General features: G+C 44.5%; 1 protein-coding gene across 11 annotated transcripts in view; it reads left to right on the forward strand.

Moving 5' to 3' along the window:
* DAB1 (DAB adaptor protein 1) overlaps positions 1 to 26812 on the forward strand; it is a 230960-nt gene that overhangs the window by 104362 nt on the left and 99786 nt on the right. For all 11 annotated transcript variants that reach the window (XM_040408230.1, XM_040408231.1, XM_040408234.1 and 8 more), the window contains exons 3-4: positions 4390 to 4529; positions 12592 to 12690. In XM_040408230.1, the coding sequence (XP_040264164.1) occupies positions 4390 to 4529; positions 12592 to 12690 (239 nt within the window). The remainder of the gene's footprint in view (positions 1 to 4389; positions 4530 to 12591; positions 12691 to 26812) is intronic.

A 26812-nucleotide genomic window follows, 5' to 3' on the forward strand; every position in this document is an offset into this window, starting at 1 on the left:
AGACTGTCTTCAGTTCTTGGGCCCCATCAGCATACAGACTGTCTTCAGTTCTTGGGCCCCATCAGCATACAGACTGTCTTCAGTTCTTGGGCCCCAGCAGCATACAGACTGTCTTCAGTTCTTGGGCCCCAGCAGCACACAGACTGTCTTCAGTTCTTGTGCTGGGACTTGCTGCTGGGGGAGAGGCAGAGAGAGCTGCTGCATTCAGAGACACAGAGCCATTCATGTGACTGCCACCGGGATACCGGGATACAAAACACTGGTAAAGGGTGGGTTTGCACTTGCGTCAAGGTATTCCGTTATAGATTTCGTTTATAACGGAATATAACGGTATTCGTAGACGGAATGCAAAACGAAAGCCTTTAAGAGGCAAAGTCGACCAGATGGATCCATTATTCTTGCCCAAAGACTTTTATTATGATGGATCAAAACGGAATGCCTCTCAAAGTCTTACGAATTCCATTATAAACGGAACCTATAAGGGGAATACCCTAAAGAAGTCCGAACCCGCCCTAACATTAGCACAAGGGCATATTCTCTTGTCTGGGGAGGAGCGGGTGACAATGGTTTTAGTCAATTTCATGACTGCTAATTGTCACAGCGGTTTCCTCTATAGTTAGTTTAGGCATTAACCCCGTGGGTGCGGTGATGACTAGCAGCCACCACCTTGTCCTAAGCACTGCTGAAGGCTGTGTATTGAGTAATGGAAGGAGTGGGGGATAAAGTTCGGCGAGAGGGGCTGGCAGGCAATTATAACATTGGGTCAGGCATTCATCATGGCTTCCCCCACCTCCTGCCTCCATGATAGGCACTCTACAGACTAATAACTATTATTGGCTGCCTTTCCCTTTAAGTGGCAGGCACACAATAGACGATGTTAACTATGTTGCTTTTTTGTATTTTACATCTATTTACTTGTTAGAGATTTCTTTCTTTTGGGAAACCAGTTTCTCTTTCACAGGTTTTTCTTCCTGCAGTAATAACACGTTTAGATCAGTCAGCTCTGCTCAGCGCGCGCCGCTGCCAATACGTCTCAGAATAGCTGCCCCGTAACTATGGAAACTTCCAGCAACTCCCCGATATAACAGAGTTTATTTCTTAATGCGAGCAGAAAAAAAAGAAATATTTCCATAAATAGGCCGTTTGGCCAAGAGGCTGGTAAATGCCGGTGCCTCGCCCTCCCCCGACAAACTCTAAAAATCTATATTTTAGAGCAATTTCATGTGAAAGTCTCTGACGTCTGCCTCCCTGGTGCTCTGGTCTACTCGGGGGGCCATAAAAGCTAAGTAACACTGAGAAGTTGTGCCTGGAGGTATTACATTAATCTTATATGTTGACTGGTCGTGACCTTAAAATATATATAACAATAATAATATAATATAACAAATTTTACGTTTGGACTGTAGGGTCGCTTTAAGATAGGGGCGGGGCTGTGACAACTTTTCTTTAATTTTCATAAAATTTAGGAAAAAGATAAAGACATTGGACCCAAGTTAATGCCAGACACTTCACATAAGGGGCGTGATCAACAGAAGAGGGACATCAGTATAAAGCAACAGGGCCGCCGCTGAAGCAGTGCTCCAATACTTCATTTGCATATTCATAAAAGTTTCTTTTTCTCCATAATCGGAACAACCACAGAAGAAAAAAAGGTTTCGATTTTGTCAGTGTCATCAACCCTAGCAGTCTACATCCCGGTGGGGTAGGGTGGATCTGGGTGACAGAGGCTCTTTACAGGACAATTCCAGACAAGGCTGAAAATGAGTGAGATCAGCAGAACTCAATGATGTCACCGCTGATCTCTAGTGTATGGATAGGCGGCATTCTCAGTGATGTCACCGCTGATCTCTAGTGAATGGATAGGCTGCATTCTCAGTGATGTCACCGCTGATCTCTAGTGAATGGATAGGCTGCATTCTCAGTGATGTCACCGCTGATCTCTAGTGTATGGATAGGCGGCATTCTCAGTGATGTCACCGCTGATCTCTAGTGAATGGATAGGCTGCATTCTCAGTGATGTCACCGCTGATCTCTAGTGAATGGATAGGCTGCATTATCAATGATGTAACCGCTGCTCTCTAGTGAATGGATAGGCTGCATTCTCAGTGATGTCACCGCTGATCTCTAGTGAATGGATAGGCTGCATTCTCAGTGATGTCACCGCTGATCTCTAGTGAATGGATAGGCGGCATTCTCAGTGATGTCACTGCTGATCTCTAGTGAATGGATAGGCTGCATTCTCAGTGATGTCACCGCTGATCTCTAGTGAATGGATAGGCGGCATTCTCAGTGATGTCAGCAATGATCTCCAGTGACTGGATAGGCTGCATTCTCAGTGATGTCACCGCTGATCTCTAGTGAATGGATAGGCGACATTCTCAGTGATGTCAGCACTGATCTCCAGTGACTGGATAGGCGGCGTTCTCAGTGATGTCACCGCTGATCTCTAGTGAATGGATAGGCTGCATTCTCAGTGATGTCACCGCTGATCTCTAGTGAATGGATAGGCTGCATTCTCAGTGATGTCACCGCTGATCTCTAGTGAATGGATAGGCTGCTTCTCTTTGCTGCCTGGGTATTACAGTTAGGCCCCTTTCACACGGGCGAGTATTCCGCGCAGGGGGCAATGTGTGAGGTGAACGCATTGCACCCGCACTGAATCTGAACCCATTCATTTCTATGGGGCTGTGCACACGAGCGGTGATTTTCACGCATCACTTGTGCGTTGCGTGAAAATCGCAGCATGCTCCTCTTTGTGTGTTTTTCACGTAACGCAGGCCCCATAGAAATGAATGGGGTTGCGTGAAAATTGCAAGCATCCGCAAGCAAGTGCGGATGCGGTGCGATTTTCACGCACGGTTGCTAGGAGACGATCAGGATGGAGACCCGATCATTATTATTTCCCCTTATAACATGGTTATAAGGGAAAATAATAGCATTCTGAATACAGAATGCATAGTAAAATAGCGCTGGAGGGGTTAAAAAATAAAAAATAATTAAACTCACCTTAATCCACTTGTTCGCGCAGCCGGCATCTCTTCTGTCTTCATCTGTGAGCAATAGGACCTTTGATGACGTCACTACGCTCATCACATGATCCATCACCATGGTGATGGATCATGTGATGGACCATGTGATGAACGCAGTGACGTCATCAAAGGTCCTATTGCTCACAGATGAAGACAGAAGAGATGCCGGCTGCGCGAACAAGTGGATTAAGGTGAGTTAAGTAATTTTTTCTTTTTTAACCCCTCCAGCCCTATTGTACTATGCATTCTGTATTCAGAATGCTATTATTTTCCCTTATAACCATGTTATAAGGGAAAATAATACAATCTACAGAACACCGATCCCAAACCTGAACTTCTGTGAAGAAGTTCGGGTCTGGGTACCACAGTCAGTTTTTCATTACGCGCGTGCAAAACACATTGCACCCGCGCGATAAAAACTGAACATCGGAACGCAATCGCAGTCAAAACTGACTGCAATTGCGTTCCTACTCGCGCGGGTTTGCCGCAATGCACCGGGACGCATCCGGACCTGATCCGGACACGCTCATCTGCAAGGGGCCTTACTGTTCAGTAAGACCTCATGCACGCGACCGTTGTTGTGTTCCTTTCCGCAAAATGGGGTTCCGTTGTTCCGTGATCCGTTTCCGTTTTTGTTTCCATGTGTCTTACTTTATTTTTGGAGGATGACCAGACATGAAGGAAAGTAAAAAAAAGTCTAAGTCAAGTTTGCCATGCAAATGATAGGGAAAAATCGGACGCGGATGCGTGGACGCGGATGACAATCTTGTGTGCCTCCGCATTTTTTCACAGTCCCATTGACTTGAATGGGTCCGCGAACCGTTTTCCGTGAAAAAAATAGGACAGGTTATATTGTTTTGACAGACTGGAACCACGGATCACGAACGCGGATTACAAACGGTGCATTAGCCGAGTTTTCAACGGACCTATTGAAAGTCAATGGGTCCGCAGAAAATCACGAAAAACGGAACAACGGACACGGAATAAAACAACGGTCGTGTGCATGAGGCCTAAGACACATGTCGGTTGCTCTCTGTTGTAAATAATGTATAGGAGTAAAACGAATTGCAGCAGAAACAATTCCGCGGTATAAACCCAGTAAGAGAACATGCGCTGTAATTATTGGCATGTAGGCTTTACATTGGGCAGCAGATGGCGATTATTTTTCTTGTTTACCAGGAATTTTTCCCGTCTTTAGTTTTTTGTAACAGTTTTACCTCGAGCAAGAAAAAACCCTGAAAACTCGTGGTAGTCAGATACGTCATCTGGTTCATGGGTCTTCTGCACCTCGAGGGGGGAGATGTCCTCTTGTTGAGACTTTGCATCTCCTGAACGTTTTTTTCTTTCTGTGTCTTTTCAGGCCAAGATCGCAGCGAAGCTACTTTAATAAAAAGGTTTAAAGGCGACGGTGTTCGGTACAAAGCAAAACTAATTGGGATCGACGAGGTTTCGGCTGCAAGAGGAGACAAGTTATGCCAGGATTCAATGATGAAGCTCAAGGTATCGCTTAGTAGCCCTTTCATTGGTCAACCGTCTATCAGAGAATCAGCACTCATGTCTCTGAATCCAATCGGTGAAACATCTCCATAGAAACTGGTTTCCACCCATCTCACATAAAGTTACTAAGGTCTACAGGTGATAAAAACCTTTGAAGCCATTTTTTATTTATTTAGGTGTATTTTGAGTTGAATTTTTTTTGTAGTATGTTGTTATAAAAAAAATGCTTAATTTGGATTCTGCAGCTTTTATGTTTCACAGTACATAGCAGCTGCAGAATGCTATTCAGAGTGAAATCTATCAGACTAGCTCTCTGATGGCTCACTCTTCCATCCCTTCCATCTTCTTAGCTAATGTATTACCAAATCAAAGATCAGGAGAGGCCGGACAAGGGCTGGAGAACCAGTCATCGGACGACTACTTTGATGGATTTCATTGTGAGTGATATTCTGCAGCTTGCTATGTAAAGTGATACAAGGAACCTGCAGAAGCCAAGCAAAGCAACAGTTTTAATAAAAACCTATTACAAAAATGTTTTTAGCTCAAAATATTAAAAACAATAATAAAATCAATAAAAATGGCTCCAAGGTCCATATGTAACACCCCAGAGTTTATCCACCCGTACCTGGCCGTTGCGCATAGTTTATACATTTACTTCTTATTTAATTGCACTAATATGAACATGATGTCAGCAGTTTGGCACATGAGGGGTTCACAGACCCCAGTCACCCAAATGCAGAGTATATACTGCCTCTGCCAACTGATAAGCTGAGCGCTGTGACATCACTATACCGGAGCTATGATGTCACCAGATTATGTGATATATGAACAGCCCATGGAGATGGAGAACGGACCTTGCTGAGGTTCTTACTCCTCAGGCACATGGGCTACCTCCATATTGCAATGAGATTGTTGGAGAATTCTATGAAGCCACTGGAATCCTCAAATAAACATGTCCCACGTCTGCGACTGCAGATCAATGTGAATGAAGGCCGCCTGTGTACAGCTCTGCAGCATATTGCATCAAAAGAGCAACAGAATATTTATAGAAATGGCAATCAGATAGAAGAAGATTTCAGCCACAATCCTGAAAAGTAATATTATTAAAAGACAAATAATCTCCTGAATACATGCTATATATAAAGCAGGAGGATAAGCCGCGCCGATCGCTGTTATCTGAGATTCTCGGTGCAGCAGCGTGCTCCAGTGTGATAGAATATTCATCCTCAGGAACAGAAGAAGCAATAAAAGTCACAAATAACACAGAGATAGGAAGACGCCACCACATTGTAACACTACTGTACATCCCTCATCATGCCCACCATAGGATTATTCTGTTCTGTTACCTGGAAGACTGCAATGTGATCTGACAGACCTCGATAACTGACGGCTCTCAGGGCTGCATCCTGGGGCATGCTCATTTTATTATTTTACATTTAGTATTGTATTGTAGGGATAAGAGATGCATCGGTAAACATATATGTATATGAAGATTATGATACAGTATAATATGAAGAACCACTGGATACCGGGGCTTGGAGAACTGAACCACTGGACACCAGGGCCTGGAGAACTGAACCACTGGACACCAGGGCCTGGATAACTGAACCACTGGACACCAGGACCTGGTGAGCTGAACCACTGGACACCAGGGCCTGCAGAACTGAACCACTGGACACCAGGGCCTGCAGAACTGAACCACTGGACACCAGGGCCTGCAGAACTGAACCACTGGACACCAGGGCCTGCAGAACTGAACCACTGGACACCAGGGCCTGGAGAACTGAACCACTGGACACCAGTGCCCGGCGAACAGAGCCACTGGACACAAGGGCCTTGAGAACTGAACCACTGGACACCAGGACCTGGTGAGCTGAACCACTGGACACCAGGGCCTGGTGAGCTGAACCACTGGACACCAGAGCCTGAGGAACTGAACCACTGGACACTAGGGCCTGGAGAACTGAATCACTGGTCACAAGAGCCTGGAGAACTTAACCACTGGACACCACGGCCTGGAGAACTGAACCACTGGACACCAGGGCCTGGAGAACTGAACCACTGGACACCAGGGCCTGGAGAACTGAACCACTGGACACCAGGGCCTGGAGAACTGAACCACTGGACACCAGGACCTGCAGAGCTGAACCACTGGACACCAGGGCCTGCAGAACTGAACCACTGGACACCAGGGCCTGGAGAACTGAACCACTGGACACCAGGGCCTGGAGAACTGAACCACTGGACACCAGTGCCTGGCGAACAGAGCCACTGGACACAAGGGCCTGGAGAACTGAACCACTGGACACCAGGACCTGGTGAGCTGAACCACTGGACACCAGGGCCTGGTGAGCTGAACCACTGGACACCAGAGCCTGAGGAACTGAACCACTGGACACTAGGGCCTGGAGAACTTACCCCACTGGTCACAAGAGCCTGGAGAACTGAACCACTGGACACCAGGGCCTGGAGAACTGAACCACTGGACACCAGGGCCTGGAGAACTGAACGACTGGTCACCAGGGCCTGGAGAACTGAAACAATGAACACCAGGGCCTTGAGAACTGAACCACTGGACACCAGGGCCTGGAGAACTGAACCACTGGACACCAGGGCCTGGTGAGCTGAACGACTGGACACCAGGGCCTGGTGAGCTGAACCACTGGACACCAGGGCCTGAGGAACTGAACCACTCGTCAATAGGCCTGGAAAACTGAACCACTGGACACCAGGGCCTGGAGAACTGAACCACTGAATAAAAAGTCCTGAAGACCAGAATCCCTTAAAAAAAGGTTATGGGGAACTGAATCAATGGACTCCAAGGCAAGGACTTCTGGACACCAGGGCCTGAAAAACTGAACCACCGAACAGAAGGGCATAGGGAACTGAACAACTGGTCTCCAAGGCCTGAGGAACTGAACCATTAAACTCCAAGGTCTGAAGAGCAGAAACTGAACCAAAGAGTATGGGGAACTGAAGCACTAACACCAGGGCATAAAGATTAGAACCACTGGACACCAAGGTCTGGAGAACTGAACCACTGGACACCAAGGTCTGGAGAACTGAACCACTGGACACTAGGGCCTGGAGAACTGAACCACTGGACACCAGGGCCTGGAGAACTGAAACACTGGACACCAAGGTCTGGAGAACTGAACCTTTGGAGCAGGGAGTAAAAAACTGAACCACTTGATGCTGGAGCATGGGTCACTAAATGGCAAAATAACTAAATAATATAGAGCTAAGGGACAAAATCACTTGACAAAACCAGCAACCCAATTGTCACTAATACAGTTGTCTCCAAGTACTGTGGCATCAAATCACTGCTGAGGTGACTGCAAAACCAAACCACGAATCCTCAGGGCCTGGGAGCTAAAACGTACAAACAACAAGGGGCAGAGACCTGAAGATCTAGAGGTCGGGGTAATAAAAGGATGTTAATAACTGCGGCACCAAACCACATGACACCAGGGACCCATCAATCTGAAACCTCGAGATATGAAACCTCTACACACCAGGGACTGGGGCATTATATCACATTATATCACCCCCGACACTCCATGGTTTTGGACCCTGGTATACTAATCCTGCAAACAGGAAACTGGAATGAACTATAAATGTACTTATCCACTAAACAACTGGGAACTGGGATATTACAAACTAGACCAGTAATACGGATCCGGTAAACCAGTGCATACTGGAAAGTAGACCAGTAGACTACTGCACATGAAATACTAGAACAGTAAACCAAGTACTGAGCTGCTGGACCAGGGAGTTGGTCTGTGAGTATAGATTGGGTCACTGAGCTATAGGACGCTATGTTCTGGGCCAGTAAATGACGGAACCCCTGCTGGGGTACTGATCCCTTTACTTGGTACCTCCTGGGAGCTTTACAAAGATTTGCCTCTTTCAGAAGCGACAGGTTGCGGACCACTGGTCTAAATATTTAACCTGATTATGGCCACGTTTTGTGTCTTGGTAATAAGCAATCTTTTTCATTTGTAATTCCTTTTATCACCATGGAAATACGCACATTAGAAATTAGTTAATCCCTTCCATTTCCACTTAACGAACATGCAGCCCCGACACCTGCTGACAAAATATGCTGTCCATGGCGTCCGCAAATATGCCCCCTTGTCTCCGAGATGCTGGATTCTTTTCTTCCCAATAATTGAGAGGTTTATCTGAGCTGGAGAAAATGATGATGGAACCCGGGAGGTCTTCAGATTAATGTTCTTGTCTTGTAAGCAAGCATAGCGGCCTTTATCCCGAGCAGCGTGATACAAGGGTTTCTGCTCAATCGTAATCATTCCTGCTCCTTTTTATTATTGAAGTCTGAACAAAGCCTTAAGGTTTCTCTCCGGATGCACAAAACCTTGGCTCCAATGCTTCAGTCTCAGAGGTTTCCAAAGAACTTCCATTCTGACATTTATAGGATCAAGCATCTGAAATCGATACAATGTACTGTATGCACAATGTTACTATTTAGTAAAGTGTTACAATGTTATTATATTTCGCAGTGTCAGGCTACTTTCCCTCTACCGTTTCTATTTTCCAGTATTGAGATCAATCATAGGGTCTCAATACCGGAAAAAACGCTTTTGTTTTGTCCCCATTCATTGCCAAAGGGGACAAAACGTAACTGAACAGAACGGAGATCTCCAAAATGCATTCCATTCCATTTGGTTGCGTTCCCAGAACGGAGAGAAAACCGCAGCATGCTGTAGTTTTTCTTTCCGTCATGGGATGCGGAGCAAAACGGATCCGGCATGACCGACAATGCAAATCAATGGGGACGGATCCGTTTAACTCTGACACAACAGAAAACTGATCCATCCCCCATTGACTTTCAATGGAGTTCATGAGGGATCCGTCTTGGCTATAGAAGACATACTACAACCGGATCCATTCATAACGGATGCAGATGGTTGTATTATCAGTAATGGAAGCGTTTTTGCTGAGCCCTGCCGGATCAGGCAAAAACGCTAGTGTGAAAATAGCCTTAGGGTACTTTCACGCTAGTGTTTTTCTTTTCCGGCACTGAGTTCCGTCATATGGGCTCAATACCGGAAAAGAACTGATCAGTTTTATCCCCATGCGTTCTGAATGGAGAGAAATCAGTTCAGGAATCAGGATGCATCTGGATGTCTTCAGTTCAGTCACTGGACGGCGTTTTGGATGGAGGAAATACAGCAGCGCGCTACGGTATTCTCAACGTCCAAAATTCCAGATCAGTTGTCGGAATGCATTGAAATGTGTTAGTGCCGGATCCGTGAAAAAAATATATAATGGATCCGTTTCTCTGGATGACATACAGAGAGACGGATCCATTCTTGCAATGCATTTGTAGGACGGATCTGCATCCAGATCCGTCTACAAATGCTGTCCGTTTGCATGCAGATTGCCGGATCCGGCGACAGAACTGCTTGCCGGATCACTCTGCAATGTTACAATGTTACTATATTTAGTTTCATGAGAAGGTGAAGGAAGCAGAATGTGTTACATGCGCTTCACAACATCATCCCAGACTTCATGCAGACTTTCAAAGGGGGGATGGACTCCAGGAAAGAGAACTTTGGGCTCTTTCCCACATGCGTGGAATCCGCTGCGTGAAAGAATGCCAACCCCGCTCCGGACAGCGGAGACACGGAGCAGTCACATGATTGATGATGCTCTTTGCCTCTCTGTGATCTTTTTACTACAAAATGACGGTGACAACTTTATCTCACTGTGATTTTGTAGTAAAAAGGTCACAGAGAGGCGCAGAGCATCATCAATCATGTGACTGCTCCGTGTCTCTGCTGTCCGGAGCGCGGCTTGGCTCTCTTTCACGCAGCAGATTACTCGCACAGCATCCGCTCGTGTGAAAGAGCCCTTAAAGGGAAGTTTCAACTAAAGGTGGTATTTGGTATTCTGGTTTCAGCAAATCAATGTTACTGATGATGCAATAATAGATAGTCCATATTCTTTCTTCATGTTTTTTTTTTTTAGATCTCTGCTTGCTGTCATTCTGTGGCAACCATCATTATTCACTTACAGTGAATAGAGCCCTGTCCCGGTCACGTGAGGGGCACACAGGAGTACAGTAAGTATATGAGAGCTGTGTCTACTAATGTGCCCTGCATCTGTGGACAGGACTGAGTTATCGTCACTGGATGTCAACAACCATGGCTGATATTGATGACAGCAAGCAGAGATATAACAACAGGAAGAACTGATACTGAATGTACTGCATGGTACAACATTGCCAGCATTATTTGCTGAAAGCGGAATACCCCTTTATGTCAGAAGGTAATATTGAGGAGTGTATCCTGCTGCCATGTCTTTAAGATACAGTATCAGAAGACAATTCACAGCTGTCTTGTTACATTCCTTTAGGAATCCCCCACTCTTGATCAATAGAATGGTGGTTTGGATTTTAGCTTGGAGATATCCACATCTCTGACTTAGGGCTCATGCACATGACCGTATTTTCTTTCCGTGTCCGTTTTTTTTGCGGAACGTATGTGGTACCATTCATTTCAATGGGTCTTCAAAAAAACTGAAGTTACTCCGTGTGCATTCCGTTTCCGTATGTCCATATGTCCGTTCTGCAAAAAAATAGAGCATGTCCTATTATTGTCCACATTACGGACAAGGATAGGACCGTTCTATTAGGGGCCAGCTGTTCAGTTCCACAAAATACTGAATGCACACGGACGTCATCCATACTTTTTGTGAATATGTGTTTTGTGGACCGCAAAATACATATGGTCGTGTGCATGAGCCCTAAGGCAGAGTGATCCGGCAAGCAGTTCCCAAAACGTATGCCAACTGATGGCATTTGTAAGACTGATCAGGATCCTGATTAGTCAGAAAAATGCATTGAAATGCCGGATCCGTCTTTCCGGTGTCATCCGGCAAAACGGATCTGTCGTTTATTTTTTTCACCTTTTTTTCGGTCTGTGCATGTGCAGACCGGAAAGACGGATCCGGCACTAATACATTCCTATGGAAAAAAATGCCATTCAGGCAAGTCTTTTTTGGCCGGAGATAAAACCGTAGCATGCTGCGGTTTTATCTTTTGCCTGATCAGTCAAAAAGACTGAACTGAAGACATCCTGATGCATCCTGAACGGATTACTCTCCATTCAGAATGCATGGGGATAAAACTGATCAGTTCTTTTCCGGCATTGAGCCCCTGGGACAAAACTCAATGCCGGAAAAGAAAAACGCTAGTGTGAAAGTACCCTAAGGCCAATCACATTAATTGAACTTCAGTGCCTGACATGCTTGCTGACTGTTTCCAATAGCAACTACCAGAACAATGAATGTCTCCAAAGAAAAACTAAATAGTTTCCAAATTCCATCTCCAACGTGTACCTGTAGCCCATGTAGCCAAAGCCTGCATTGCCTCACTCATCTGTACGCGTACCAAAAATTAGCCAAATGTTCACCTTTCGCTTCCAAATTACCAATCTGGCAGAGATGTAGTTCTGGACCCTTGGGCCTTCAATGCCAAATCTACTGCTGTCTATGTGGCAAAGTGACCCATGGGTCCTCTAGGTCTGCACACATCTGCAGCCCTATATCTACACCACTGCAGCGGTCTGTATATAACAACTTGGTTGAAAACACTTTAATTGTATAAAAACTTTTCAATCCATCAGAGCATGTAGCATTGCTTATTAACTCCAAATATAGATGCTTCTGGTGCCTGTAGTCACCACTAGGGGGAGCTCTCTGCATGGAAATTAATGAATATTCATGGAAATATATGGTGAGCTCCCTCTAGGGGATGCAGCAGGAAATTAGAATTTTTGAAGTGTGATTACACTGGACATTGTAAATTGCTATTTGGTGAATTGGAGAGTCCATGAAGTGAGCAGATCATATCTACTTTTTAGTTCTACAATGTTAGTTTTGCAGTTTGACCAGTGAAAGAAATAAAAGTTGAACAAACTGAACATCGTCAGCGGAGACCGAACATAACAGTGACCTTGTCAGCCTTCCCTTAAGTTGAATATTTCAAAGGGGTGACCCTCAGGCTCTAACCTAAGATGATCTATTTTTCTTCTCTTGACAGGGTATTGCAGCAGGAGCGCGATCAAAAGGCGAACACAAACAAAAAGTCTTTTTAACCGTTTCCTTTGGAGGAATCAAAATCTTTGATGAAAAGACTGGTGTAAGTAGATGCAGCATCAGCCACAACTGTTTAATATGGAAGCAGGAAAATTCATCCCGGGAAAGCAGCGTGCGACATAGGCGCCTGGTTTGTAGGTTCCGCTCGCCTCGCTGCCCTCTCGTCGCCTTTCCTTTTTTATGTCTTTGCTATCTTCACAGTTGTAGAATCATAGTTGGCAATTTGGGGGCAAAGCGTTGTGAGAAGGCGACATTGTTATTTTCTGAATTGATCTGTCACCTTTGCCAGCGATTTCCGCGTCTTCCCAGTAATGGCCGCAGATTAAAAAGATTCTTCCTGTTCCTATTTTTAAAGAACAATTCTCCTTGAAATCCAAAGAATGACCTGGATGCTTCATCCCCTGAGACGTCCTCTGTTCATTCAGTGCTGAATTTTCTTGGAAAGCTGGACCATTACAGGGCTCAAGGAGGTCACCCAACTTTCTGTAGACCCTGAAAGGCAGGTTTACTTATGTTTCCTACCATACAATGCCGCCAGGAAAACAGTTCATGTTAAAGATGCATCCGGATCCCATGTGCTTCAGCCTACGTAGCCATAGTCTTCTTCTTCTTCTCTCTAGTGCAGGAATGGCCAACCTGCGGCTCTCCAGCTGTTGCAAAACTACAACTCCCAGCATGCCTAGACTACTTACAGCTATCAGCCCACAGCAGGGCATGGTGGGAATTGTAGTTTTGCAACAGCTGGAGAGCCGCAGGTTGGCCAGCCCTGCTCTAGTGGTTGAGCTACTTGTAGTTTATATTCTTTCTGTTCTGACTGGAATAGAAAGCAGCTCCTCTTATACTGAATTCCTGCTCAGCTTGTGCATAGATGCAGCAGCCAATCAGCACAAGTAAAGCAGCAGTGTAAAGCATGGGGTAGGGACAATGTAACAGCCTAAAGCTGGCTAACATGTTACATAGCTGTCTCCCTGGCCTCCATACACATGCATGCTTGGCTTAACTGAACAAGCATGTGTTCTAAATAGGAGAGAAGATGAAAGGGGTTGACCCATCTCAACATTTGTGACATGTCACTGGGATATGCCATAAATGTTGAGATGGGACAATCCCTTTAAGCCTCTGTTAGACCCTTCTGTCCCCTTCAAACCCTTCTGTCCCCTTCAAGCCCCCTTCCAGGCACCTCTCTAGACTCCTCTTTGTCCTCCTTCAGACACCCCTGTCCCCTCCAGACTCATCTAACCTCTGCATGCACGTCTTTAAGAGGTGAACACTTGTAACGCTACCAAACCACAGGGGAAACACTTGGACCGATGGGTGTAATAGTTCATGTACTCACGGTTAGCAGATGCCTCCCTGGTCTGGCGTACAGTGGATGAGAAGACAGCACAAAATCCTCCAGGGCACTCTCCATTGCAGGGAACACCAGCCAGATGTTGGTGGAGGTGCCCTTGATGGTAATTGGTGTTTAAGGTGCTTTGGTGGCTGAGCCCCCGGTTCGTGACGCCAGCACCGTAAGGTACAAATGTTGAGCGTAGTAGAAAGGATGAGGAGTCAGTTGTAAACCAGTTGAACATTTACTAAAAATCAATAGTCTCTGGACAGTTGGGACAGTTCATCAATGGGAAGCTTTTTGTTTAGCATAAATAATAATAATTTCAATTGTAATCCTGTTATCAGGTAGTTGTTAAAGGAGGGATTCTTCTACTGCTGATACTCTACAGGCAAACTGAAGATTTACTTTAAGTTCCAACTCTAGCACTCTAGCACTGAATTTGATATTTGCTTACTTTATATTTTGAGTTATCCAATAAGAACGTTCCCCTCGCGGCAGGCAAACTCTCTGCTTCATTACTTGCAGGATACTCTATCGTAGAGTTCAAGGTCCACTATATCCCGGAAGGCTTTGTAGTGGTAAAGGCAACTTTGCGCATTAATTGTCAATTTGTATCCCGGCACTTGGAAAGCTGCTCTCAGGCACTTGTGCTAATGAGGTCCATAAGCTAGATCCAGCTGTAACCCTCACTAGTCTTCCCCCATATCCAGACATAGACCTACTGTCTGGTGCTTGGCTGCTGTAGATAAATGTTCGCTGTACTCCCTTAGCCTGGCCATGACCAAGGGGTAGAAATATCTGACACCATGGTGGACGATGCCTGTTTCTCTCCTCCATGAACTTGCTTCTTCTCCTCTCACCAACTACTAACTTCCTGTTCTCCTCTACATTCTGCTCTAAGCTAGACACACCCCACTATATATATTATGTGGCACCAGCACCACCTAGGGGCGAATGGGTGTAATGACATTGCCAGCCTGATAATAGGAAATACCATACAATGCAAATACATAGGCAAATGTTTAAAGGGATTCTGTCACCTGGATTTTAGAGACAGAGCTTTTAACATCATCCCATCAGTCTGCTCGTTTTGTATTAATATATACTAGTATTACTACCCTACGTGTTGTCCTTTTGTCTAGAAAATCGCTTTTATTAATATGGTAATTACCTGAGTAAGGAGCCCAAGGGGCTGTCCCTCCGGCCGTTGGAGCCCAGACGCGCCCCTTCTCCTGGAGCCCAGCACCGCCCCACTGCTAATTTATTCACTGCTCATCGCCGCCTGGCGCATGTGCAGTGCGTCCTGTGAGGCTGATTCCAGGCGCTGACATGTGTATCCATGGCGCATGCGCGAGCTTATGGCTCAGCGAACGCATTCTGTGGATGCACATGTCAGCGCCCGAAATCAGCCTCACAGGACGCACTGCACATGCGCCAGCCGGCGATGAGCAGTGAATAAATTAGCAGCGGGTCGGTGCTGGGCTCCAGGAGAAGGGGCGCGTCTGGGCTCCAACGGTCGGAGGGACATCCCCTTGGGCTCCTTACTCAGGTAATTACCATATTAATAAAAGCGATTTTCTAGACAAAGGACAACGGGTAGGGTAGTAATACTAGTATATTTTAATACAAAACGAGCAGACTGATGTCATGATGTTAAAAGCTCTGTCACTAAAATCCAGGTGACCCATTTACACACATACAGGTGAAACTCGAAAAATTAGAATATCGTGCAAAAGTCCATTTATTTCAGTAATGCAAATTAAAAGGAATTGCATTAATGCAGCTTAAAATTAGAATTTTGTAAAAAGGTTCAATATTCTAGGCTCAAAGTGTCAGACTGTAGTCAGCTAATTAATCCGTACCCCCTGAGCAAAGGGGACCTGAGATTGTGACGTTGGGGTTTCATAAGCTGTAAGCCATAATCATCCAAATTATACCAAATAAAGGCCTGTAATGAGTCTCATATGTTAGTTTCACCTTTTAAGTTGCATTACTGAAATAAATGAACTTTGCCCAATATTCTAATTTTTCGAGTTTCACCTGTATGTGGGACGCTGCACACTGATTAGTTCTATACTATGCAATTAGTGGTTTGCAGCAATATATTCTCCTATGACCTTCTCTCCAGCCATATTTAAAGGGGCTTCTAGTAAAATGCTGTTGGCGCAGATCATTTATGGGATACCCCAAACTATTATGATGTTCTTGGGAGCACATTCCTTAAAGTGGTATTCTTATTTTATGAACAGGATTCCAATCATAGAAAAGTATAGGACTGTAACCCAGCACATAACACCGATACAATGATTTCAGGTCCCTGGCCACCGTGGGGTTAATCATCAATTAATATTTTTTTTCAGCTTGTTTAGAGATTATGCTGATTTTGCATTGAAAACAAGCAGTTACCTTCAAATGGAAAGCAAACAGACAGACTAATTGGCTGATTCCAGACAGAGATGTGTCGTGCGGCTGCTGCTATCTAAGGCGAGCAGCCAGCGCCACAGCGGCAGCAGCCACCAGGGACTCCGCTTTCTTGCTTGAGTCCGCTCCACTACAAGACACCTGACTGCGGCACCAGGGGAGCGGAGGAAGGAGGGGAACGTAACCACCTGGATGCTGCAGATGGAGGGACCCTGACACAGACGTTTGTCCTCATTAAGAGGCGCTCATAGCACTTTATCAGTCCTGCAGAATCTGCTAGAACCAGCGGGTTTGGCTAGGCGGCGCAGAAAACGGATGGAGCAGCCGCGCAGGGCGTTCATTGAGACAACTAATAATGAATGTAATCTGAGTGGGAAAAAGAATAGACAAAAGAGGGACGATGACCCCGGCCGAGATGTTATTAGCTTTATTACTATTATTCAGGTTCATAGAAATATATCTTCCTCTCTGTATGAATGGAAATATACAGCGGCGTGCAAAAGTCTGGGCGCCCTGGTCAAAATTACTGTTACTGTGAACAGTTAAGCAAGTTAAAGAGGAAATGATCTCAAAAAGATGTAACGTTAAGGGTCCATTCACACATCAGTGTGTGTTTTACGGATCCACGGATCCGCAAAACACGGACAGCGGCAATGTGCGGTCCGCATTTTGCTGACCGCACATTGCCGGCACTAAGAGAATATGCCTATTCTTGTCCGCTATTGAGGACAAGAATAGGACATGTTCTATTTTTTTCAGGATCGCAATTGCGGACCCAGAAGTGCGGGTCCGCATTTCCGGACCGGGGCCGCACGTCGTGCGGCCCCATCCATAGATATGTATGGGTCCGCAATTCCGTTCCGCAGAATGCGGAATGAAATTGCGGATGTGTGAATGGAGCCAAAAGATGACACATTCCCCTCTTATTTTAAGCAAAAACAATGGGGGTCATTTATAAAGGCCGGCGTCTAAAACCGGTTTTCCTTTACATCAGTCTCCTCCAATGTCTTTTAGAAAGTTGTAGATACTGAGATCACTATTAGCCTACATGCAGTCAAACAGGGTTTGGTTCGGCATTTTTTGTGGCTCGGGTGCGGACCCGTTCACTTCAAAGGGGCCGCAAAAGATGCGGACAGCAGTCTGTGTGCTGTCCGCATCCGTTGCTCCGTTCCGTAGCCCCGCAAAAAAAAAAAATAGAACATGTCCTATTGTTGTCCGTTTGGCGGACAAGGATAGGCATTGTTACAAAGGATCAGCAAAAAAAAGATGCCATACGGACGTCATCCGTTTTTTTTGTTGATCCGCAATTTGATGACCGCAAAACACAAACGTTCGTGTGCATGTAGGCTTAACATAATAACAACAGCTGAAGGACTACAAATGTAGTCTCATGCCCGCTTAGTGAGAAATTACCTGATAATCTGACATTAGGGTCTGGGACAATACAAGAAATGTATATGGAACCTAATATGGTGCCTAACAAGTAACCATCGGGCCCCACAGCTAAAGCGTACCCCACCATGATGGCCTTCAGGACTTGAAAAACATGACTATTTTAGTCTCCCATAGACACGGTACAGGAATAATGCATACAGTGATGTCACAGTACAGGAATAATATATACAGTGATGTCACAGTACAGGAATAATATATACAGTGATGTCACAGTACAGGGATAATATATACAGTGATGTCACAGTACAGGGATAATAAACACAGTGATGTCACAGTACAGGGATAATACACACAGTGATGTCACAGTACAGAGATAATAAACACAGTGATGTCACAGTACAGAGATAATACACACAGTGATGTCACAGTACAGGGATAATAAACACAGTGATGTCACAGTACAGAGATAATAAACACAGTGATGTCACAGTACAGGGATAATAAACACAGTGATGTCACAGTACAGGGATAATACACACAGTGATGTCACAGTACAGGGATAATAAACACAGTGATGTCACAGTACAGGGATAATAAACACAGTGATGTCACAGTACAGGGATAATAAACACAGTGATGTCACAGTACAGGGATAATACACACAGTGATGTCACAGTACAGGGATAATAAACACAGTGATGTCACAGTACAGAGATCATAAACACAGTGATGTCACAGTACAGAGATAATAAACACAGTGATGTCACAGTACAGAGATAATACACACAGTGATGTCACAGTACAGGGATAATAAACACAGTGATGTCACAGTACAGAGATAATAAACACAGTGATGTCACAGTACAGGGATAATAAACACAGTGATGTCACAGTACAGGGATAATACACACAGTGATGTCACAGTACAGGGATAATAAACACAGTGATGTCACAGTACAGGGATAATAAACACAGTGATGTCACAGTACAGGGATAATAAACACAGTGATGTCACAGTACAGAGATAATACACACAGTGATGTCACAGTACAGGGATAATAAACACAGCGATGTCACAGTACAGAGATAATACACACAGTGATGTCACAGTACAGGGATAAAAAACACAGTGATGTCACAGTACAGGGATAATAAACACAGTGATGTCACAGTACAGGGATAATAAGCACAGTGATGTCACAGTACAGGGATAATAAACACAGTGATGTCACTACAGGGATAATAAACACAGTGATGTCACAGTACAGGGATAATAAACACAGTGATGTCACAGTACAGGGATAATAAACACAGCGATGTCACAGTACAGAGATAATACACACAGTGATGTCACAGTACAGAGATAATACACACAGTGATGTCACAGTACAGAGATAATAAACACAGTGATGTCACAGTACAGAGATAATAAACACAGCGATGTCACAGTACAGAGATAATAAACACAGTGATGTCACAGTACAGGGATAATAAACACAGTGATGTCACAGTACAGGGATAATAAACACAGTGATGTCACAGTACAGGGATAATACACACAGTGATGTCACAGTACAGGGATAATAAACACAGTGATGTCACAGTACAGAGATAATACACACAGTGATGTCACAGTACAGGGATAATAAACACAGTGATGTCACAGTACAGGGATAATACACACAGTGATGTCACAGTACAGGGATAAAAAACACAGTGATGTCACAGTACAGGGATAATAAACACAGTGATGTCACAGTACAGGGATAATAAGCACAGTGATGTCACAGTACAGGGATAATAAGCATAGTGATGTCACAGTACAGGGATAATAAGCACAGTGATGTCACAGTACAGGGATAATAAACACAGTGATGTCACAGTACAGAGATAATACACACAGTGATGTCACAGTACAGGGATAATAAACACAGCGATGTCACAGTACAGAGATAATACACACAGTGATGTCACAGTACAGGGATAAAAAACACAGTGATGTCACAGTACAGGGATAATAAACACAGTGATGTCACAGTACAGGGATAATAAGCACAGTGATGTCACAGTACAGGGATAATAAGCATAGTGATGTCACAGTACAGGGATAATAAACACAGTGATGTCACTACAGGGATAATAAACACAGTGATGTCACAGTACAGGGATAATAAACACAGTGATGTCACAGTACAGGGATAAAAAACACAGTGATGTCACAGTACAGGGATAATAAACACAGTGATGTCACAGTACAGGGATAATAAGCACAGTGATGTCACAGTACAGGGATAATAAACACAGTGATGTCACTACAGGGATAATAAACACAGTGATGTCACAGTACAGGGATAATAAACACAGTGATGTCACAGTACAGGGATAATAAACACAGCGATGTCACAGTACAGAGATAATACACACAGTGATGTCACAGTACAGAGATAATACACACAGTGATGTCACAGTACAGAGATAATAAACACAGTGATGTCACAGTACAGAGATAATAAACACAGCGATGTCACAGTACAGAGATAATAAACACAGTGATGTCACAGTACAGGATAATAAACACAGTGATGTCACAGTACAGGGATAATAAACACAGTGATGTCACAGTACAGGGATAATACACACAGTGATGTCACAGTACAGGGATAATAAACACAGTGATGTCACAGTACAGAGATAATACACACAGTGATGTCACAGTACAGGGATAATAAACACAGTGATGTCACAGTACAGGGATAATACACACAGTGATGTCACAGTACAGGGATAAAAAACACAGTGATGTCACAGTACAGGGATAATAAACACAGTGATGTCACAGTACAGGGATAATAAGCACAGTGATGTCACAGTACAGGGATAATAAGCATAGTGATGTCACAGTACAGGGATAATAAGCACAGTGATGTCACAGTACAGGGATAATAAACACAGTGATGTCACAGTACAGAGATAATACACACAGTGATGTCACAGTACAGGGATAATAAACACAGCGATGTCACAGTACAGAGATAATACACACAGTGATGTCACAGTACAGGGATAAAAAACACAGTGATGTCACAGTACAGGGATAATAAACACAGTGATGTCACAGTACAGGGATAATAAGCACAGTGATGTCACAGTACAGGGATAATAAGCATAGTGATGTCACAGTACAGGGATAATAAACACAGTGATGTCACTACAGGGATAATAAACACAGTGATGTCACAGTACAGGGATAATAAACACAGTGATGTCACAGTACAGGGATAATAAACACAGCGATGTCACAGTACAGAGATAATACACACAGTGATGTCACAGTACAGGGATAATAAACACAGTGATGTCACAGTACAGGGATAATAAACACAGTGATGTCACAGTACAGAGATAATACACACAGTGATGTCACAGCACAGAGATAATAAACACAGTGATGTCACAGTACAGGAATAATAAACACAGTGATGTCACAGTACAGGGATAATAAACACAGTGATGTCACAGTACAGGGATAATAAACACAGTGATGTCACAGTACAGGGATAATACACACAGTGATGTCACAGTACAGGGATAATAAACACAGTGATGTCACAGTACAGAGATAATACACACAGTGATGTCACAGTACAGGGATAATACACACAGTGATGCCACAGTACAGGAATAATAAACACAGTGATGTCACAGTACAGAGATAATACACACAGTGATGTCACAGTACAGGGATAATAAATACAGTGATGTCACAGTACAGGGATAATAAACACAGTGATGTCACAGTACAGAGATAATACACACAGTGATGTCACAGTACAGAGATAATAAACACAGTGATGTCACAGTACAGAGATAATAAACACAGTGATGTCACAGTACAGAGATAATAAACACAGTGATGTCACAGTACAGACATAATAAACACAGTGATGTCACAGTACAGGGATAATAAACACAGTGATGTCACAGTACAGGGACAATAAACACAGTGATGTCACAGTACAGGGATAATACACACAGTGATGTCATAGTACAGAGATAATACACACAGTGATGTCACAGTACAGGGATAATAAACACAGTGATGTCACAGTACAGGGATAATACACACAGTGATGTCATAGTACAGAGATAATACACACAGTGATGTCACAGTACAGGGATAATAAACACAGTGATGTCACAGCACAGGGATAATAAACACAGTGATGTCACAGCACAGGGATAATAAACACAGTGATGTCACAGTACAGGGATAATAAACACAGTGATGTGTAATCACTAGTAGTAATGAGCAGCAAGGGCAATATTAGTTTTTGCAATATTTCGTGAATTTGTCGCATAATATTCGCAATTAATTTAGCGAATTCTAGAAATCGTGATCTTCAGTCATTATTTTTGCGGTTGCGCAAATCGGCACTAATGATGCGCAAATTTTTTGCGCAATACATGCAACTTCACATTTTATCCGGTCTGAGTAGATATTACTGATTGGTGCCCTAAAGTATTAGGCTACATTCACACATCCGTGGTGTGTTGCGGACCCGCAAATTGCCCATTTCTATGCACGTCACCCCCATAGAAATGCCTATTCTCGTCCGCAAGCTGCGGACAAGAATAGGACATGCTCTATCTTTTTGCGGAGCTGCGGACCCAAAATCGGGGCCGCGCTCCGCAATTGCGGCAGCAGACAGCACATTGTGTGCTGTCCGCATCCATTCCATCCCCATAGAGAATGAATGAGTCCGCACCCATTCCGCAAAATTGCGGAAAGGATGCGGACCCATTCTGCGGACGTGTGAATGGAGCCTTATTGTGACATCACAGCGCTATGTCTGTAGCATGTATGTATGGACACTAATCCCTATCACACTACCTAACACCCTGCACTGGAACCTATCAGCTCCACTATATCAGGATATAACCTACACTGACTATCTGTAATATATATAAGCCGTCTAACTATCTAATGTGATGACACAGGAAAGCACAGAGCTCAGCAATGTCTCTGCTCTCTCTCTCAGATCTGCAGAATACTGCATACAGTGGCTGCTGGGGAGGTTCTTATATAGTAAGGGGTCGGCAGCTTTCCTATTGGTTGCTAGGGATGTTGCTAAGCTCAGACAAAGACATTGCAGCCTTCTCATTGGCCCACAAGCAAGAAGGGAGGTTACTGATGAAAAGAAAATCTAGAATATTTGCGATTACGAATATATAGCACTATATTCTACATCTTCGCGAATTCTCCAAGTGCCGATATTTGTGATTAGAATATTTGCGATCAACACTAATCACTAGCTGCACATTATATCTGAGTGGCCATGGGCCCCTTAGTCGATGGGCCCCATAGCAGCTCTCCTGGTAATTACGCTCATGTACTGTATATACCTTTCAGTAGAAGAATAATTGATAATTTAAAACTGCGTTTATAAACAATGTAAAAATATACAATGAGAGAACAGCTCAGCTAATGAACGGCAGCCTGAAATTCACCAGTTTATTAAGTCACCAGTAACCTCGTCAGCGAGGAAATATTAATCGCGGTATTAATTAGCTGTATTTATGCTCGTCATTAGCTGATTATCCGGGAATACGAGGGTGGATATTATTAAACTGCGCTTCTCTCCTCCAACATCTCCAATTAATGAGGCTGTTTACAGAGTGCAGACCCTATGGAGATTTTTTAATGCAGTCGCTAATTACTTGTTCGTTAGGAGAAAAAAAAAATTGTGTTTTCCGGAATAGGTAGGAAGGTGGAAATTAAAGGGACACACCACCAATAGTTGCCGCACGTTTTCCGTAATCGTTATATCCACTGCGAAATTGGTAAAATTCTCTCATTTATCCGGATTTCCATGGCCGGCTGCGCAATTTTCAAAATGGCTCCTTCCTAAATACTCAATAGCTCGCAACTCATTATCGCGTTATAAACGACAGTCGCTCGCTTCATTAAGTTTGTTTTACTTGATCTGTCATCGAACAAATGTGCGTTACACAAACGAAGACTGACGATCCCACTGGAGCGCCCCCGCCAGGAGCCCATCCATTTTTTCCTTTTTTTTTTTGTATTTTTTTAATCGCTGTTTTTAATTACAGATCATTCTCTGAATGGGAATCGGTTAGCAGAAATATAATGTTGAATTTTTCGCACGCGTTAAGTACACCACATTTACAAACTTAATGGAGAGGCATCTGTCAGGCATAGGATAAAACAGCGATGCAAGGAAGGCTGCGCCGCCGTGAATCCGCGAGCGGCGCCATCACTTCTAGATGCATTCACAGCTGAAAACCTCAACCCATAATATGTTTATTTCACTTGCCAAACTGCGACGCATCCAAAGATCTCACGGAAAAAAAATTGGATTTGTGTGACTGTGGCTTTAAATCTGACATAAAAATTACCAAGAGAAGAAAGATTGTGTTGGGATGTGATACATTGTACAAAGAGTATTATAGAGTCTGAAGCCAAAGCTGGCTGCGATTTATGTGGGCTCTTGGGTGAAGTGGGCTCTTTGTTACTCTTAGGCCTTTAAACAGAGCCCCCCACACACACACCTATTTTAACCACACCCATTTTTCACTAAATTTATTTGGCTCAGCCCATGAGGAGTTGAGAAAGGGATTGCTAATATTATTTAAGTGCTGGGACTGATGATGTCATCACACTAGTGCTGTGGCAGGGATTGGTGATGTCATCACACTGGCATCATGGCTGACACCGATGATGTCATCACAATAGTGCTGTGGTTGACACTGATGACATTGCTGTTGCTGAGCAAACTCCTTTTACCTGCTCTGATACATTGTAACAAACTATCAGGATGGAAGATAGATTTGTGCACTCATATGTTAATGTTGCAGAGTATTGTATAAGATCAGGGATCAGCAACCCCCGGCACTCCAGCTGTTCTGAAACTACAACTCCCAGAATCCTTCTTTCACTTCTTTAGGAGTTACGAAAACAGCTGAGAGCAAGTGTGCATAGTGGGAGTTGTAGTTTCACAGCAGCCAGAGTGCCGAAGGTTGTTGAACCCTGGTACAGATCATACAATTGTAACAAACCCACAGCTGTGAGAAGGCCTGTACAGGCTTTCAGCCTCTCAATGACACCACATTTGTGCCAATACAATGACATCATGTATTCAGTGAGCTCCCTCCATTTCTGATGACATCACGACGTTAGTGACATCATGTATTCAGTGAGCTCCCTCCATTTCTGATGACATCACGACGTTAGTGACATCATGTATTCAGTGAGCGCCTTCTATTCCTCAACCCTGATACCCAGGATAGGGGTCTCTGCACGGGGGGCAGGGGCCTCTCTCAGGTCTTCGGTGATTTGGAGGTGATTAACCCTCTGTATGCAGACCTTACCTGGAAGCCTCACTAAGCCTGTAGAAGCAGCATCCGGCGACCAGTAGTGCGAGGTCTGCACCGAGGTTGGGCTGGAGCCAAGTTCCTGCACAGCAGCTAATTACACAGAGGGAGACTGGAAGCTTCTCATTAGCAAATGGGAAAGAAACGAATTGCTACCGATCTCTATATCCACATGGAACGCAATAGCCTCAGCTGCTGCAGAACATCGTGGGCTGAACTGCTGGCAGTCACTCTGTGTAGAGGTCTCCACCAGCGGAGCAGCTGCAATATGCTGTTCACCTGGTAAACTGGATCATTCATTCCCATTATTTACTGCTATTAGGGCACAGTCACACGGTCAGGATTCCTGATGCAGTTTTGGAAGCAAAAACCAGGAGTAAATTCAAGAAAGAGGAGAAGCCGCGTCTGTCCTTCTGTCCTTCTATCATCCACTCCTGATTTTGGCTTCCAGAACTTCATGCAGAACACTGAATTTGTGGCCGTACGCGAAGCCTGAAGGGTGTTATAATCCTCCCTTAGTGATAACGGTCTATATTAGATTGGTTTACACTGTTTTCATTCCCATCATTGAAGCTCAAATGTTCTACTCTCTTCACTCTGTACTCAGTGTCGCCCCCTGCTGTGCATCACGCCGCCCAGAGTATGTCCCCTATTACTTCTCCATCCTATGGGCAGAATATCCATTGATTAAATAATGTCCATAACAATAACCTAATTCCTCCAGCAGGCCATCCTCCAGCAGGCCATGCGGCAGTCTTATAGGGGTATCCCTTTCTGAGACAATGGGAGCATATTGCTAAGATATGTCCCCATTGTCGCACCAAACTGAGGGGGGAAAGTGGTGGCTGGAGGTCCCTGGGTTTCCCCGGGTCTGGCCACCACCAAGCGCTCTCCCCATAGAAGTGAATGGGACCGATGGAAATAGCCGAGTGCCCCATAGAAATGAATGGAGGGCAGCCGCGTATACCCGGTGGCCCCTCCGGGATTTTGCCGCCTGCCTTTACAAGATAGGTGCAGGTCCCAGCGGTGGGACCCGCACCTATCAGACAATGGTGGCATATCCTAGCGATCTGCCCCCATTGTCTGAGGTGGGAATACCCCTTTTGCTCCCCATAAACTGGCATGGAAAATGATAAATGAGCCGGGCCAGCCGATCCGCTTCCCCACCAGCGACAAGCCCCTTTTCTCGCTACTTCGCAAAAGTGGCATGAGTGGGGAGAAGTCGCAGCTTTTGCTGCAAAATGGCAGTGCGACAAAATCTGCGACTTATATACGACACAATAGCGGCGTATATATGTTAAATAAATGACCCCCTAAGTGCCTGTTTGCCTCTGTTCCTTTTTTAAGGAAAAGGGGCAACACAAGCCTCTTTTTCTTCCTTAGCTTACAGTGCACCCCAAACTGTAGGGGTAACCATCTCCTAGGACCCCATAGCAGCTGATACAGACTATTACTACGCAATATAAAGTAGCTGCAGCCTGCAGACACCAGATCATACATGCACAGAGCAGGTAGGTCTATGGACACCGCGTGTCTAGGCTTTTACGCTTCTCAGTTTGCAGCATTGACTTGTATATCTGGGCATTTACATCACCCGAGCTCTTCAGTTAATGTTACCAGCTGT

The sequence above is a fragment of the Bufo bufo genome, chromosome 9, assembly GCF_905171765.1.
Source record: "Bufo bufo chromosome 9, aBufBuf1.1, whole genome shotgun sequence".
In the NCBI taxonomy this organism is placed as follows: domain Eukaryota; kingdom Metazoa; phylum Chordata; class Amphibia; order Anura; family Bufonidae; genus Bufo; species Bufo bufo.